Genomic DNA, 18,197 nt, shown 5'->3' on the forward strand with positions numbered 1-18,197 from the left:
AGAGACCCAGTGTTAAAGAGCCATTTTATGGGAAACACGTGCCAATTGGTGATTAATCTTAAGCTCTTTTTCCAACCTGGCAAGAACCCTTTTCACCTGCTGGATGCACCGGTATAGCATCTGGTTGTTGGGATCAGAGCAGGCACAATGGAGTCAAGGACATAAGTGATATCCTCTATGTGGTGCACCAAGCCAGCGCTGCTTCAGGTTCACTCTTATTTGGAAACTCAAAATGGCAATGAATTCATGTGAAAAGCAAGGGCCATGGCACTGGAGACAGTTCAAAGTAAGGTGCACCAAGTAATTTTTTGTTTGTGTTTCACTGACCAATGCAGAAAAAAAAAAAACTTGTGCTGATTCAGTGTTTTATTGTAATTGAAATATTGGATTCAAATATGAAATAATAAATTTCACGTTTAATTCAATCAGTAACTGCTTTTTTTTTTTTTTTGCATTTATTTGCATATTTTTGAGTGAAAATAGTTACTTTAATATTTTTACATTTCATGCATTTTGAACAGGAAGTGCTTTTTATTTTATTTTATTTATTTATTTTTGAATGTGCATCATTTTAAACACTTTTCAGAATACAGTTATTTCTTTAGGGGAATAAATCTTTACATAAATTCTTTTTTATAAAATACTTAGTGCACTTTTCATAAACCCACAGTTTTCACATGGCAAAATAATCAGAGTAGCACCAAATAAGCAAACTGCATGCTAAAATAGCAAGAAATAAATGCTTCACTATAAGCACCAATCAGGAAGGAGGATGACCTTGACAGGCGGCTGGGTGCACCAATAGCAGAGAGAGACTTTTACAGTAGAGGATGTGATTTGGCTTTGTTTCGCACTGCGGGCGGCAGCGAGCCCTGTGTGTTGAGGCAATTATCATCCTCTTCTCAGACGATCGCAAAATCCTCCTATGGTCAGACTCTGACAAGTTTACTTGTGTAAATACACTCAGGTATATTCAGGCAAAGATAACTTCAAATACCTTTAGCTTAGCATCTTGTTGCACCTTAGAATTAAATAAATGTTAAAAAACTGACAATTAAGTCATTACACATAGGAAAAATATGTGGGCCGGGGTTCCTCAGAGAACCGCAGCCACATTTCTGCACCTCACAAGTTTATTACTTTGAACTTTGGATGAGGAGACCACACAAACAGATGAAAGTATTAACCATATACACACTATGCAGTCTAAATGTGGAAAGAGGTTGAAATAATGGAGAGGACCAGTCATACAACGCCACCTTGTTGAGGGTTTTATGTGCTTCACGCGTTATGTTCACACCGCAGCTGAATCTGGGCTAATTCTGACTTGATTTCCACTCACATGTGTGAACCAATCAAAATCAACATAAATCATAACTACACACTTTCACACTTGGTCGGCAGAATGATGTTATATATGTATAAATTATATAATTGAAAATTACACACTGTAATAATAAAACAGTTATAAATGAATGAGGGATTTTGGATTGTGGTGTGAACAAAGCCACAAAACAAAAGCATCCCAAAAATTGAGGGAAAATAATAATACAATAATAATAAAATCAATTCAATGTGCTAATCTCTTTGCAGAACTGTTCCTTCAGAACCATGCATGAGCTGTGTGCTTTTATTATTTATTTATTAATATAAATTTCTCACTAAACAGATCCAACATGATTCTCTGTGCAATATTAACCATACTTATTGTGCAAAGGGTTTAATGGATTTGTACTGTGCTATACAGAGTCAATGAGGTATTTCTGTAATAACCAAAGAATACAATAGTCAAGACACTTTAACATACTATATAGATTTTAAGGCAAACAGACAATGAATGCCACTTGTATTTTGGCTGACAGGCGGATTCTCGCCTACAGAGGTCAGTGTAAAGAGACGCGATCAACAGCGATTCACAAGAGGTCGCCAAATCACTCTACTGTATTTTGCTAGTAGAACTCCCTACTCAACAAACGACAACTCTTACTGAAAATAAGTGACTTTTGATTGCATTGTCAATGCAAATCACAAGTGGAAAATCTAAGTTATAGCAGGTGCTCTTTGAATATAAACCACAACTAAAAAAAAAACCCATATCAAATCAACACAAGTGTGAAAACATGCTCTGAAATATCAGATCAGCTAGTATAGATTAATAAAAGTTGTTAAGAACTCAAGGCGGTGTTGATGTGGTCCACCAATCTCCATTTTTCCAATGTAATGGTTTCTACTGGCTGTAAACACCATGACACATACATATCCCTTCATGGGGAGACATTTTTAAACGGATATTGTAAAAAAGAGACAGTATATACATACAAAATATATACACATCTTTTGGAGGTTTTTGATGTAAAAGAAAAATGTGCAATGCTTGATGCTTACACTCTTTTACACACAAATACGCATTTATATGCAAACCAAAATGGCATGCATTTCGCGGAACGTGGCAGATCTGAAACTAAATGTGGACATCAGAGATCACAGGGACGACTCGTACTGCAGGAGCTCGTATAGCAGCGGTCCATCCCTGTATCTGATCCCGACAGTGGCGGGCGTGATGAACTGCAGGATGTTTATTGTCCTTCGCAAGCGCCTGTCCACGAAGTGCGCGTCCCAGGCTGGGTAGCGTTTCCTGGGCATGTCGATCTTGATCAGAGGTCCCTCCTGCCGGTAGCGCCCCAAGGGAGTGGTGGGCTCGGGCGAGCGCACCTGAAACACGGGCAGGCAGGTGTCTGCTGTGGCGTCATCCTGCTGACCAAAGGCCCCCATGGAAGCCCGGGAGGGAGTAGGTTGGGACGCCCTTGGCCCAGGGGTGGGCGCCATGGGCTCAGCCTCCGGGGGTAACGGAAGTCCCCAAAGAAGCTCGGCACAACAGGAGCTAGCTAGGAGCCTTATTTTAGGTCCCATTGGATGAAGGAGCCCATAATAGATGCCCATGAAAACCACCCCTGAGGCGAAGGTTAGGTAAACCCCGCAGAGCACCAGCACTGCATAGGAGTCAGTGGTGACTGGGTCTCGGTAGGCGTACCACAGGCAAGTAAGCACCGTATTCTCGGCAAGCACCACGAAGTAGTAGATCACCATGCGATACCTGGTTCGGCCCTCCTTCACGTTGAACCAGCAGAAGATGTAGACGATGCCCACCACCATGTTGAAGAGCACCTCTTCCCATTTGGACATGCAAAAATCCGTGCCACCGTGAACTATCCAGAACGCCATGGCACACCAGTGCACGACCACGAAGATGCCGAAGTAGATGTGGAAGATGGAAGCGAAGAGTGCAAAGGAGAGCACCCGTGAGGATATAGTGAAAAGCCTCCAGAAGATGTGGATCAGCGCGCCTCTGTAGCTCATGCTCTTTTTGTCATCTCTGGAGTCACGCAGTAGCTTGTGGTACGAAGCCAGGACCCAGGCCAGCGAGAGTAGGGAGGCAACAGAGGAGACACCTGTGGAGGTGTTCATGATGAGAGACATTCTTCAGTATACTTATCATAGACCAGTGGTTCTCAACCACATTCCACTGCACATTATGCATGTCTTCCTGATCAAAACACCTCATCAAGTTCATCAGCTAGTATTAGTTGAAACTCCAATACCTGAAATGGGTGTATCAGACAAAGGAGGCATACTAAATGTGTGGCGTTGGGGGGATCCAGGAATGTGGTTGAGAACTACTGTAATATCCACCTGATATTAAAATATGTATTCAGTGACCCCATCACAAGTGGTCAGCCAAGACACACTACCGTTTACACCTGATATTAACATGATTTTTAAATGTGTCTTCTATGACTACTTTTGTTTGAATTCAATCTAGACCAAGAGTCTCTAACCCTTTTTCTGCAAATCTACCTTCCTGTAGACTTCAGTTCCAACCCTACTTCAACACCCCTGCCTCTAATTTTCAAGTAACCCTGAACACCTTCATTACCTGGTTCATGTGTGTTTGATTGGGTTGAAGGAGAATCAACTTAAGCAGATTCTAGACCATGCCTTACATGCAATCAGCACAAAGTATGGCCTTGAGTGACTTATTGTTTTGACAACATACATTTCAAATCATAAGCATTACAAAAATGTGCTGAATATTGACCAGAAATGTTTTCAAGACATACTGCAGATGCAAAAATACTCTCCAAGTGATGTCTTTCACTTAAATCACATTGAACAGAGTGCTGCAGGGAAGAGGTATGTTTGTAGGCCAGCAAGCAAGTTAGCATCACCCTGGTTTCCTTTTATCCAAAAGCCAATGAGAAAATTGGCTTTTTTTCATTGCAGAAAATAAGCTCTGTGACCAAAAACTGCTATTCATACGTTTTGTTCGTCAAAAATAATGAACACAACTTTTATGAAGTTTAAAGGCTAAATACAAAAACTAAACTTAGCTTGCATGACAGTTGCATGACTTCAACATCAACACCAAGTTTCCGACAACTCTTTCAATCGTTATTTAAAATCTAAATGTTGGAAAGTTTAAGGTTGCAAGAGTGCATGAATTTGCCTTTTGGCAAAGGGCATCTCAGGAACTGCACACTCCAATGGTTTGAGTCTTACCTCTCTGATAAGTCCTTCAAAGTATCTTGGAGGATTGAGGTGTCCAAGTCGTAAAATATAGCTACTGGGGTGCCTCAGGGCTCAGTTCTTAGACCACTTCTCTTTTCTGTGTACATGGTATCACTAGGTACTGTCATTCAGAAACATGGCTTTTCACATCACTGCTATGCTGATGACACTCTTCATCTTATTCCATCCTGATAATTCAATGATAGCTTGTTTAACAGACATTTCTTGCTCGATGAAGGACCGTCACCTTCAACTCAACCTTGGCAAGACAGAACTGCTTGTGGTTTCAGCCAACACATCACTTCATCACAATTTCTCCATCCAGCTAGGCGCATCAACCATAACACCTTCCAAGACAGCCAGGAACCTTGGAGTTGTGACTGATGATCAGCTGACTTTCTCAGACCACATTGTTAGAACTGCCCAGTCCTGTGGATTTGCCTTATAAACACATTAAGAAAATCAGGCCCTTTCTTTTGGAACATGCTACACAACTCCTTGTTCAAGCTCTTGTTCTGTCCTGGCTGGACTATTGTAATACTGGCAGGTTTCGATCCAGTTCTTTCAAATCTCTTCAACTAATCCAGACTGCGGCTACAAAATTAGTCTTTAATGAGTTGAAAAGAGTGAATGTCACAGCTCTGTTCATCGATTAGCACCAATTACCATTAGCTGCTTGCATAAAATTCAAGGCATTGATGTTTGCCTACAAAAACAACCACTGGATCTGTACCCCTTTACCAAAATTCACTACTTCAGACTTATGTGCCCTCTAGAAGCTTGCATTATGAAAGTGAATGTTGCATTATAGTGCCATCCCAAAGAGGCACAAAATCACTTTCATGGATCACTTTCATCAACTGTTCCCTGCTGGTGGAACGAAATCTTAAAGATCATCTTCAAGAAATGGCAAAAAAATTGTCTCTTGCATCTACACTTAACCTTCTAACACTAGCACTATTCTACCTGTTTTCTTTTATTTATAAAAAAAACCCTTGCACTGTCTATTCTATCTACTTGTTTTCTTTTTATTTATTAAAAAAAATAAACTTTTAATACCAGCACTCTTGATTCCATTTCCATTCAATCTACTTGTTTTATTTTTATTTATTCAACAAATTGACCTCTAACACTAGCACTCTCTATTCTTTTTATATTCTATTTACTATTTACTTTATAAAAAAAAAAACCTTGCTACTGTACGTGCACTGTGTTAGACTAACCGGCACTTGTCACAGCACTTACATATTGTTTATCTTTTGTTGGTTGATTGCTTGTATTGTCCTCATTTGTAAGTCTGCTAAATGTAATGTAAATATGTAAACACAACGAGGCTGTGCTGTGAAAGCGGACTAGTGAGTAGATGACATTACCTCATAAAGTCCCCAAAAACCACTGTAGTCCCCTTCTGTAGACGTCTATGTGACATAGAGGGATCTGTTTAGCTAGCATTTATCATGCATTCTTAAAGTTTACAATTGCAAGCTCAAAACTGTAGTTGACTGAACTAACTCCACTAACGTATGGTTCACACTTACACTGCAGCGTCTCGGCCCGGTTCTTCTGGATCATTATACAGAGTTGTAGCACCAGTTGGGGGGCACTCTCTAGAAACGTCTCCAGCAGCCGGAGCATGTTGACGTCAGCATACTCGTACATCATCGCCCAGTAGAAGCGTCGCCTGTGTTCCTTCTGCCGTCGACTCTGGATGCCCAGGTACATCGTACGTATATACCTGTTCAGAGATCGAAAGATGCACAGCTAAAAAACACATGCATCTCTTGACAAAATAACTAATGTTCTTGTAAACAGAATCTGTTTGTTTTTTTGTATATGAAAATCATATGCAGTGGTCTTTTTTAGTTCAATGTTGTGATCCCATGTTACACAGAAACCAGAGAAACACACAACATATGCACAAAACGGTCTTTCATCAATAAATAGCATTATTTGCACATAATTTTAAATGTTCAGGGAAGTTCTGCCATCACAATAAAGGAATTCCCACACACATCTTAATTATACCATGTGGGTGAAAATGCTTGTTGATATAATAATAACAAATAAAAGAAAAAACCTAAATACACTTCCAATTATATTTGCAGAAAGCACATACTTTGTGCTCAAAATTAGCCTGAAAGGTAAATTAATCAGCCTAAGTTAAGAGATAGTAGTGATCCATTTCTTGAAGCACAAAAATAAAATTTTAATTAAAATTTCACAATGAGAAAATGAAAATATTTCATGCAATTAGAAAACTGAAAATATTTGTTAAATACGGTTTTATTAATCTTATGTAGTCATATTTGTTTTATTTTTGTAATGTTTTTGTGGAAAGTCATAATTATTACTGTTTAATACTATTTACTATTTGCAATGTAATTTGTGAATTAAATAAAAACTACTTAAGGATTTTTTTAAAGAATTGTAGCGATTTCAGAAATCTGGTCACCTTACTTTTTCAGGACATTATTTAATGCAGGTTAAGGTCTAATAAATCTACATTATCTGTGGTGTTTCATCCAAGAACTAGCCATTTAGCATCTATTTCTCCACCTGTGCACTTGGCATCACCATCAGACTTCCCATCAATGGATTTTATCAGAGATGGACACAGTTACAAAGCATTAAGGGTCCTCAAAAATATGGTATTTGGAATTAAATAAATAAAGCATTGATGTAACCATATATTTAGAAGAGATGTGCAATAAATTGAAGCGATCGCATGTGCTCATAATTTTCACAGGCTGCTTGAAACACAGCAGCTCTGGATCTGAGTGTGAATTATTTATGTCTATAAAATGAGCTTGAGCACATAGCAGGAGTTTCCCATCAAGGGCAGACTTATCACATCAGTGTTCCTCGATCCTGATCCTGGAGGACCCAAATACCACACACACCTATTTTAGAACAAAAACTTAGGCAATATTTACATTGCAACAACATAAATGTGACAAGGCATCCCTGCTCCAGTTTTTGTTGATATTTTGAATAGCACTAGCTGAAATAATTATAAATTTTTATGTTTTATTTCAAGTATGACAATGTTTTTTTTGGGTTTTATTTTATTAAATTACATACTCCGGTGTGTAAAGGCACGAAAACAGACAAACGGAGTGAGACATCACATTACATCACATATGCATCTCAGCGATTTCACAGTTTTGCATATTAACACTGCATTTATTTACAGTCACTGTAGGACGTTTCTGCACTATAATGATTAATGGCCAATATTGACTGTATGCAAACAAACAGACAACCTCTCTGTGTTGATATATAGCCAGTAGATACTGCACTGCATGAACCGGGATACTATAGCTTCTGTGATCCAGCAGGCTTCAGGCATGAGTCTAATGCCAGACAGAAAGAGTTATATCTCAAATCTCTCTAATAGCACCACAGGAAGTCACTCAGTGAGTGGCTTTTATTTGCTTTATGTTTCCAGCTGAATGAGTCACCATACGCAGCTGTGCCACCGATATCGACCCGGATGGGATGAGAATGGGTGCAGCTTACTGTAATGTTAGGTTTCATGTCATCCAAGCGGTTTCCCGTGTTAGTCAATACCACCTTAAAAGCATGGAGTGCATGTACTAAAATCACTCTGTTTGAAAACTAATCAGTTCAGCCACAAATTCATAGGTTGTACGGTGACATATAGTTAAGTGTTTTAAGCAGCATATGCACAACAAGGCTGTATTCACTTGATTAAAAATACAGTAATATTGTGAAATACTGTACAAAATTTATATAGCTGCTTTCTATCTGAATATTTGTGTCCCTGGAGCACAGAAGCAGTCTGAAGTCTTTGGGGTATATTTTTAGCAATAGCCAAAAAAACATTGTGTGGGTCAAAATTATTGATTTTCTTTTATATTAGGATATAAAGTAAAGATCATGATCCATGAAAATATTTTGTACATTTCCAACCGTAAATACATCAAAACCTAATTTTTGATTAGCAATATGCATTGCGAAGAATTCATTTTTAAATCAACTTTAAAGATGATTTTCTCAGTATACAGATTTTTTGCACACTCAGATTCCAGATTTTCAAATAGTTGTATCTCGGCCAAATAGTCAGATCCTAAAAAACAAATACAACAATGAAAAGTTCATTTATTCAGCTTTCAGATGATTTACTCTATAAATCTCATTTAAAAAAAAAAAACACTCAAGACTGGTTTTGTGGTGTAAGGTCATATTGTAAATTGTAATTTATTCCTGTGATTCACAGCTGTATTTTCAGCATCATTCCTCCAGTCTTCAGTGTCACATGATCTTCAGAAATCATGAAAATATGCTGATTTGCTGCTAAGAAAACATTTCTTATTATCTCAGTGTTGAGGGTTTTTTGAACAGTTTTTATATGGAGTAGAAATATTTGAATGTTTTCTCGAAGAGAGAAAATATAGATGTGTCATATCAATGCAACCTATCGATCTATCTAAAATCTCTCCATTTCTGGAATACAGACAACAAAACTATGAATGAAAATAAACACCGGCACATGGTTTCATAGAAAACAATAGACTCTAAATACAGACAAACAGATTTACAGAGATTTGCTCTCCATCTAAAACTGTGACATCTCGGATGAAAGATTCGCACCCTGGAGTTTTCCTGCTAAATCCTTCCTGGGAAATACTATGGGAAAAGGATTTCCACTGTTTCATATCACTCAACAAACATATGGAGAAAGACAATGGGAAAATGATTAGAAAGGTTATGCATGCATGTGATACGCCTCTTTCTGTCTCACTTTGCAGAGCGCAACATAAATTTTAAAAGTAAAACAAGTTAGAAACGAAAGTAAGGAAAATAAAGAGAGAGAGAGAGGTAGACTTACACTCCTCTCGCTCTGTTCCAGAAGCCTCTTTCTTTCTTTTTTCCTCTCTGTGAGCGAGTAAACCTCCCTGTCCCAAACCAAACTGCTTCTGTCTAGATCACCAGTCCATCAGGAAAACTAAAGCGAAACAAACAGAACATAATGGAGTCATGAAATGAGAATGAGGTGAGGGGAACACACAACAACCAAACTGCAACACAATTATGGGATCGAGAAGACATCAAATGAAAATGGTTAAATGACTCCAAACAAGGCAGAAATGAGAAACTTGTAAAGCAGAGGGACTGAAGAGGATTCTGAACCTGAATGCTATAGCGCTAGATGTAAAAATGCCCCACAAATTCAAAACAAACTCTATAGTTATACAAATATTATACACGCTCAAAAAACAAAATAAAAGTCAGTCATTAATCATGAATCAACCCCATACAGGGTGATATGAGATTTATTATCATAACTTTACATTATCCCTCACACGTTTATCAACACCACAACATGAAAATTAAATCAAAATCATACAACTGCCATGAAAAAGAGCTAAAGAAAACACTGAGGAGGGTCAGAAATCATGCAAAACTACCACTGAAAGAGACAAAACAGCCCCAGATACTGTCTGTAAAATGCACACACAAAAATGCTCTTCTAGGCCTAGCTATAAAATATCATCTAGAAAACATCCTTAAAAACACTGACAACTGCAAAACAACAAATACATTCAGATGCATGGTGACAGATTTCAGCAGAGACCTGCATAATTCAACACAAGAATCAGAAAATGCTTTTCAAATGCATTCCAGCAGTCAGTTTATTCTGTTATGCTGCCTATGCATTAATTAAAGATCATTTTGTTGCTTGGTATTAATTTAATTTAGTTCTAAAACGGTATGTTGCAGAACAAGTTTTAAAATAATAATGATAATAATACGTTTTGAATCAAATTTTGATTCCCACATGCAGAGTGTTTCTAAACGTCAGGGAATAGCTACAACCTTCATGTGCTTTTTTCCAAAACTCCAGTGCATCCAGGGCCGGTACGCACTGGTATCAGTACCGGCACTTCCAAATATAGCTCTTGAGCGTACTGCCACCTCTCCATGCGCCCAGACCGTGCTTTTAGCATACCGGTACATCATTTGGACATCTGTTTTAATAGAGGTTTTAATCCTTTTCCTGCGCTACTGCTTTTCAGAGCTCCCTTCACAATGCACGCTTAATTCTTCCTAGTTCGGAGTATGGAGCGTGAATCATTTGAGTCAGTTTGGGGATCGCGAATCATTTGAGTCAGTTTGGGAGTTCAGAGCGGGATCGCGAATCGTTTGAGTTAGTTTTGCAGTTCGGAGCGGGATCGCAAATCATCTGAATCAATTCGGGAGTTCGGAGCGGCTTCGCGGATCATTTGATTCGGGTTCGCGAATCATTTAAGTCAGTTTGGGGATAGCAAATCATTTGAGTCAGTTTGAGAGTTCGGAGCGGCTTTGCGGATAATTTGAATCAATTCGAGAGTTCGTAGCGGGTTCACGAATCATTTGAGTCAGTTCGGGAGTTCGGCGCAGGATCGCGAATCATTTGAATCAGCTCGGGAGTTCATATCGGGTTTGCGAATCATTTGAGTCAGTTCGGGAGTTCAAAGCGGATTCGCTAATCATTTGAATCATTTTGGAAGTTCGGAGCGTGAATCATTTGAATCAGTTTGGAAGTTTGAATGCAGTAATGCAGTAGCTCTTTCTAAGGGTATTTTTTCAAAATCCTTTTGCACATTTTATCTATGTTGAGTAGTTATTTCTAGCTCAAGCAAATCCACAAACTAATAAAAGGATTTATTATTAAGGTCGCCTGTTGACTGCTGTATATAAAACCCCTTCAATATAGTTGTTGTTACCTCAGGGGATGAGGGGAATCATCAAAAACAAAAAAACAGAAAATAAAATAAAATAAAATAAAATGTGGCTATAATAGAGTACCGGCACCTCTTTTGGGCCACTTAAAGCACTGCTCTGGATACATACAAAAAAAGTATTTTAACACTGAACAAGCATTACACCGGGATGCATTCTTTTAAAAGAAAAATTTGCTGAAAATGAACTCACCTGCACGCCATCAAAGATCTAGATGGGTTTGTTTCTTCATTGAAACAGATTTTCAGTTCATTCAAACATCATCTTTTTGCTTCTCAAGACATTAACTGATGGACTGAAGCGATGTGGATTATTTGTGGATTACTATGTTTTTATCAGCTGTTTGGACTCTCATTCTGACGGCACCCATTCACTGCAGAAGATCAGTTGTTGAGCAAGTGATGTGATGCTACTTTTTCTCCAAATCTGATGAAGACAAAAGCTCCTCTACATCTGGTATGGCCTGATACCAGATTTTTATTTTTGGGTGTACTATTTGTTTAAGATATACATGTCTACAGTAAATTGTCTGGATTTTTGTGAAACAAGACAATTTCATGTCTGCTCGTTCGTTTGACCCCTAGATGAATATTCAGGTGCTATTTCTAGCAAGTGCATCATGACTAAGAGAAAGAACCTGCTGAGACACTGCAAACTCTCTCTCTTTCTCTTCTGGAGAACGGTTACTGAAACCCCCACAGGGAGGATAGATTCATTTCACAGGCTTGATGCTTTTGCCCTGAAAATTTCACAGATGGTGCCTGCAATCAATAATTGAACACAACTTTAACACTAAGGTTTGTGCACAACTCAGGTTTTCGCAGCAGAATCTTTTATAAGGAAATAGTCATGGCTTAGTTCATAAAACGTTTAACAGCTGAACAGACTGTTGAGCAGTTAGCAATACAATCTGAGGAAACAGACTTTTAGACCTCTTCTTCAGCTGTTGAGACATGTTTCTGAGCATTTATTAAAGAGGCTCGATCATGAAAACATCTAAAGGTCAGGTAAATATATATCAGTTGTTTGTTTCTTTTTGTTTTGTTTAATATAGTAAATATTTTTTTAATTGCTTTTAAAAAGTCTTAAAAGTTTCTTCTTCTTTTTTTGTTGTACACCAAATTAAACAATTAAAATTACAAATAAAAAGTTTATTTATTTATTTTTCAGTTTAAGTATTTCAATATTTATTTTTATGGTTTTCATTTTTGTTGTAGTTAACTATTAAAAACCCTGATGCATATTCTTATCTGCTGAAAAATAACAGATAACAGATTCAAATAAATAACTGATTCAAACAGAAATCAATATTTTAATAACTTTCCAGGGAAATTAAATAAATGTTCAATGAAATAGAAACTAAAAATATTAAATATTTATTTCAGTTAATTCACAATACACATTTTTATTTAATAAACTATAGAAGCATAATATATATATATATATATATATATATATATATATATATATATATATATATATATATATATATATATATATATATATATATATATATATATATATATATATATAGTGTAAATGACAGCAACGAAAAAACAACAACAACAAAATTACTCAAACTTTTTTTGGAAGACATCAAATAAAACTGAGAAGTTATTAAAAAACTACAATAGCAACACTATTATAACCAGTATTGAATATTAAATGAATACTTCATATTTTGAAAAAAAAAAACAATATGCATTAATATACATTTTTCATCATTTCTTCTTAATATAGCTTTCTAACAAAGCTGCATTGTACAGTACACTATAAGAACTATGCATTTTGTTTGGTTCTGTGACAGGTTGCTTATTTTCCTCTATTGTAAGTTGCTTTGGATAAAACGCATGACTGTAAACTGTATGGCAGAAAGAATTAAACATCAAACACCTTCCACACATCAACTATAAATCTCCCGCTATGAGCAACTGGTGCTGGAGACCTTCTGTTGTATTTCTCATGTCGTTCGACAGAAAGAGCTCAAGCTAAGTAATTAAACAATGTACAAGTGCTGAACATTAAACAAGGTGACGGTTGCATGAGTGGGTGGACTAGAGAACATGAAAGCAGCAGCTTGTGAGAGGGGTGTGTGTAGCAGTGAAGTGTGTAGAGCAGCTGTGTCTGTCTCGTCCCAGGAGCCGCTCGTGCTGTGGTTAAGTGGAGGCAGTAAAAGCTCAGTGTCGGGCCGCTGAAAGGTGTGAGCGAAAGTGCACTGAACAGATACAGGAGAATTCAGGTCAGTGCCAACATCTACAGCCACATCTCATGCCTGTAAAAGACCGCTAGGACCCAGAGCTCACCCACTTCTACAGGACATTGTCCAGAGGGTTAATAACAGATGCTAGAATGCAACTTAGGTTTATGTGTTTCTTGCTATTGGTGGATGCCATTAGGTTGCTGCAGTAGGTGGTTTCTCACTGGTCCTGTAGCCAGTGCTCAAGTCTAGATATGGCTCAGCTTTTTCTTCAATGCACGTCTGTGGGATTGTATCCATTTTTATTTTAAGCTAAATCTCTATATCTAGCTAAATATTAGAGGAAAAATTACAATTACAATTACAATTACAATTACAATTTGTACAATTACAAATTTGTAATCTGAAAAACCTAAGTACATTTTTCCTTAAAACAAGAACAAAATCTGCTAATAAGGCAAATACTAGTTTAATTTAATAACTAGTTTTCTCTTTCAAAGTTATTTTATTTATTCACATTATTCAGAAACGTTATTCAACATTATTCAGAAATGAAGACTCAATAATTTTAAATGTCAAGTAAATGTTTCTTGATTTAATATTGTTTAGATAATTGTACAGGAAAACAAGACAGTGAATAAATCTTTTTATTTATTATTTTTTTTGCAATGCAAGTTCGGTATTTACGGCTGATGGTTTGTTCAAATCAGTAACTTCAAATACATTGTTACAAATAAATCAAAGACTGTTGGAGTATATTTTGCAAGAAAATACTATTTGAGTCTATTTATTTCAAAATGTCACATACTGTATAATTCAATATGCTATGTGGCTTTTTTATAATTATTTGTGTAATTTTCTAGCATTTTTGAGTGAAAATAGTTTCACAAAAATGTTTCAGTGCAAAGAACCACAAATTGAATAGTCTATGAAAACACCAAAACTTAATTATTATTCTTTTTTAAACTATTATTATTATTATTATTGTTGTTGTTATTGTTGTTTAACCAGGGAAAAACAAAAAATCCTCTCTCAAAATTAAAACTCTCTTTTAAAGGAATTTTCTGGCCTAGATATGCAGCCAAAAATAACATGTACACAAAACCAAATACAATTAAGCATGGAACATTAAATATTATTATTGCAATATTAGATGAAATATTCAATAAAATTAAATAGCAGACAAGAGACAAACTGCCAGTTCATTTCTTTGTTGATTATTTCTAGTTGTATGTTATCTTGGTCTTAAAGATCAGAATGTCATAACAGAATAACAACTGGTCATGATCTGCATGTTTAAACTAAATGCATGCAAGGGCTGAAAGGATTCACACGCTGTGAGAGCTCAGAGTCAAGTTGAGGTCTTACACTCTGAACACAACAATCAGTCCTCATCAGTGTTAGATCTGTGCCAAGAGAAGCATATGTGCATCCAGAGAGTGTGAGCGCTGCCGACGGGGAACGAATTCTCTGCCTGCGCCTGTCAGCTTCTGGTCAGCCCTGAGCACGACACATGATCTTAAACGGCGTGACAGTCAACTAATTGTTTTATTCAGGCCTGCAGACACTGACTACTTCTCCTGTCACCCCGCTGATGAAGAAAAACATCAACTACAAGCTATTCTTACATATCACTGGATACTCTCACATAACAGGTTACAGCACTGTATGGAGCTAATCACAGGCGTCTGAACAGAATGGAGCACAAAACTGTAATTTACTGTGATTAACTTTATTCTGACAACTGGATTGACGGAAAAATCATGCAGCTTCTTCGTTCTTCTAATTATTTCTATGAAGATGCAATTTAAAAAGAATTTCCCACTTCATATTATGTTATATAACTTCATATGAATTATTCTGTATAATTTCACCAACAGACTAAACTATGGCAGTAAATTAATGAAAGGAAATTAGATAAATTGCACAAAATCAGTCAACAACATATTTGCTCCTACAGTATTGTTGCTATTATTGTCATTATTAATTTAGTGACAATTAAGCACATTTTACCCCCAGAATCCCCACAATAATTTAATTGTTATTATTTAAATGCAGAAAAAAAGAATGAATAACATTTACAATTTTACACATTTAATAAACTTTTAAAATTGTAAATTCATAAAATATTTTTTGTAAAACAAAATAGTCTAATTAAATTAGTCTTATTATTATTATTAACAATATTATGTCAGTTCAGCACATTTTACCTCCTCAAAATCCCACAATAATTTAATCCTCATTAATGCAAAAAAAAAAAAAAAGAATATATTAGTAAAATTGTAGAATACTTCATGCATCATGTTTTATTTTATTCCTTTTATTAATATGGAGTAAGAAAAAAATAAAGATTATATATAATATCAAAACGAAAATATGTAATAATATTAAAATAAGTTTTTTCTCACAGATAAGAGACGTCAGTGCAGTCCCTCACCAGAACACATATGCTTTTCAATCAGCATGAAATATGACCATTGAACAACTTAAATACTGACAACATCCTGAAGACATGACTGAAAGTGAGAGCAACATCCTACAAGATCAAGCCCAAGCTGGATGCAGCAAAACCAACCCAACCAGACCGAGGTTTGTTTTCCTCTTGCAGAGGTCATGCAAGTAAATTAATTACAAGCTCTATCGATTTCACACTCTCCAGCCCGAAGTGAGCCCGTCATTCTGCTGAAATGAAGAGTTTGGCATCGTTATACAGATGGTTAGAGGACACTGAACGAGCCATAAAGCAAGAGAAAGAAACCACAGTGTTTCAACTGATGGATAGAGAAGAAATTATTTGATGCATCTGCATGCAACCGCATGTTTATGTGTGCATATCCAATATACAATACATCTTGATTCTAAAGAAGCACATCACGTGCATCTGATCAAAACTGGATGTGTGCATCACCCTAATGAGACATTCCGCGTCTTACCTCCACACTTGTCCCATCTGAAGGATGTGCACACAAGCATGCCAGATCCAAATGTAGATCACACAGCACCTGTCCCTGCCGTAGATGCGCGAGCTCAGATCCGCTGTGGCCTTTCCGCTGAGCCCCTCCACGGCCGCGAGACCACCGCCCGTGTAATCCTGGACGAACCACCTGAAGCTCAGGATCTGGACCAGCACCGACGGCACCAGCGCGAAGAACAGCGTGAGCCCGAACCACAGATAGTCCCGTTTCGAGTAGTAGTCCAAGGCCAGCCACAAGTCCGTGCCGACGTCCCAGAAGAAGACGAGCAGCGCGAGGACGATCCAGAGGCAGTCGAGCCACAGGCGCTCCTCCCGCTGGTGCTGATGCTGCGGCCGCTCGCATCCTTCAGCATCCCTGTCTCCCAGCAGCGACTGCAGACACGCGCTCCTGCAGCCCCAGTAGCACGACGACGTGTTGCAGCAGTGACAGATGTGTATAGCCGCGCTGTCCAGCGCATCGTCGTCGCCGACCGCCTCGTCCAGGTTGTGCAGCTGGGCGAAACCGGTAACGACCCCCACGCCATCGGATTTTGCTGCCATCTTGCTCTCTGAAACGCTTCACCCCCCCACCCTCTTTCCGTGCTCAGTGACGTCACTTCCGCGATACCTGTAGCCGTGCTCCGTGACGTCACTTCCGTGATACCTGCATGTTTTTGGCGTGAGTCGATGCTACTTTAGTTTAGATAAAAGTCTGGACACATCATGTATTATGAGAGTTTTTCACGTTGAACAATAATAGTCTGTAATATCATAGTCGTGTAGTGACACATATAATGTACGTATAAAATACGAAAAAATATATTGTGTACTGTACAATATAGGTTTACTATAGAAGTATATTTTGTATATTAAAATATATTTGTGTGTGTGTGTATAGAGAGACAGAGGGAGAACTGTATATATATATATATATATATATATATATATATATATATATATATATATATATATATATATAATTTATTAAAATAAATTACATGAATTATTATGAATTTTAAGAATATTTCTTATTTATATAAGATATTTATATAATATTTATATAAGAAGTATATTTGTGTGTGTGTGTGTGTGTGTGTAGAAAGAGAGACATAGAGAACTGTATTTATATACTAATTCATTATAATAAATTAATGAATCAAAAATTATGAATTTTAAGAATATTTCTCACTTCTTATTTTTTATTCTATATATTATGATTATTATTTTCTGTACACATTTGTAAAGGTTTCAAATAAATAAATAAAATGTTTCCACCATAATTGTAAATGTTCCTTTCATTAACACTGAATACACTGAAGGTGGGTTTAATAAATAAATAAAACATATAGTTTAACACATGTTGACTTTTTATGTCAATGGAAATCTGCAGAAATTTTAAGAGTAACATTTATAAAGCACAAAGAAATCATCTATTTTCTATAAGTTTATTTGAAGACAGATGCAGGCATACATATTTTGTAAAGTTCCTGTGCATTACTATTACTGTTCTGTTTAAAACACATCGCACTGCTCAATTCATATTTAAATTGATTATTATGTCAAAAAGAAAAATACTGAAGAAAAAAAAGCCTCCTTGAACACTATCTGTGAGCTCCATAAAATCCAATGCAGTTGCTTCCAGCACATGGGGAATTTTCTAGATTAGCAGAGCACAAGCAAAACCCTCTGCCAAAGGGATATGACAAAAGCCCCTGTCTTTAGTTCTGTCCCAGC

The 18,197-nt window shown here is 36.9% G+C and overlaps 1 protein-coding gene across 1 annotated transcript; it reads right to left on the bottom strand.

Moving 5' to 3' along the window:
• Window positions 1-586: 586 nt before the first annotated feature.
• LOC113060828 (XK-related protein 6-like) lies at window positions 587-17,038 on the bottom strand. Its single transcript, XM_026230036.1, has 3 exons — window positions 16,444-17,038; window positions 6,105-6,301; window positions 587-3,449 (listed from the first exon to the last, which is right to left on the bottom strand). The coding sequence occupies exons 1-3, from the start codon at window positions 17,022-17,024 to the stop codon at window positions 2,482-2,484; spliced, it is 1,746 nt and encodes a 581-aa protein (XP_026085821.1). The 5' UTR covers window positions 17,025-17,038; the 3' UTR covers window positions 587-2,481.
• Between the last annotated feature and the right edge of the window lie 1,159 nt (window positions 17,039-18,197).

Source organism: Carassius auratus, chromosome 42 (genome assembly GCF_003368295.1).
Source record: "Carassius auratus strain Wakin chromosome 42, ASM336829v1, whole genome shotgun sequence".
Lineage (NCBI taxonomy): Eukaryota > Metazoa > Chordata > Actinopteri > Cypriniformes > Cyprinidae > Carassius > Carassius auratus.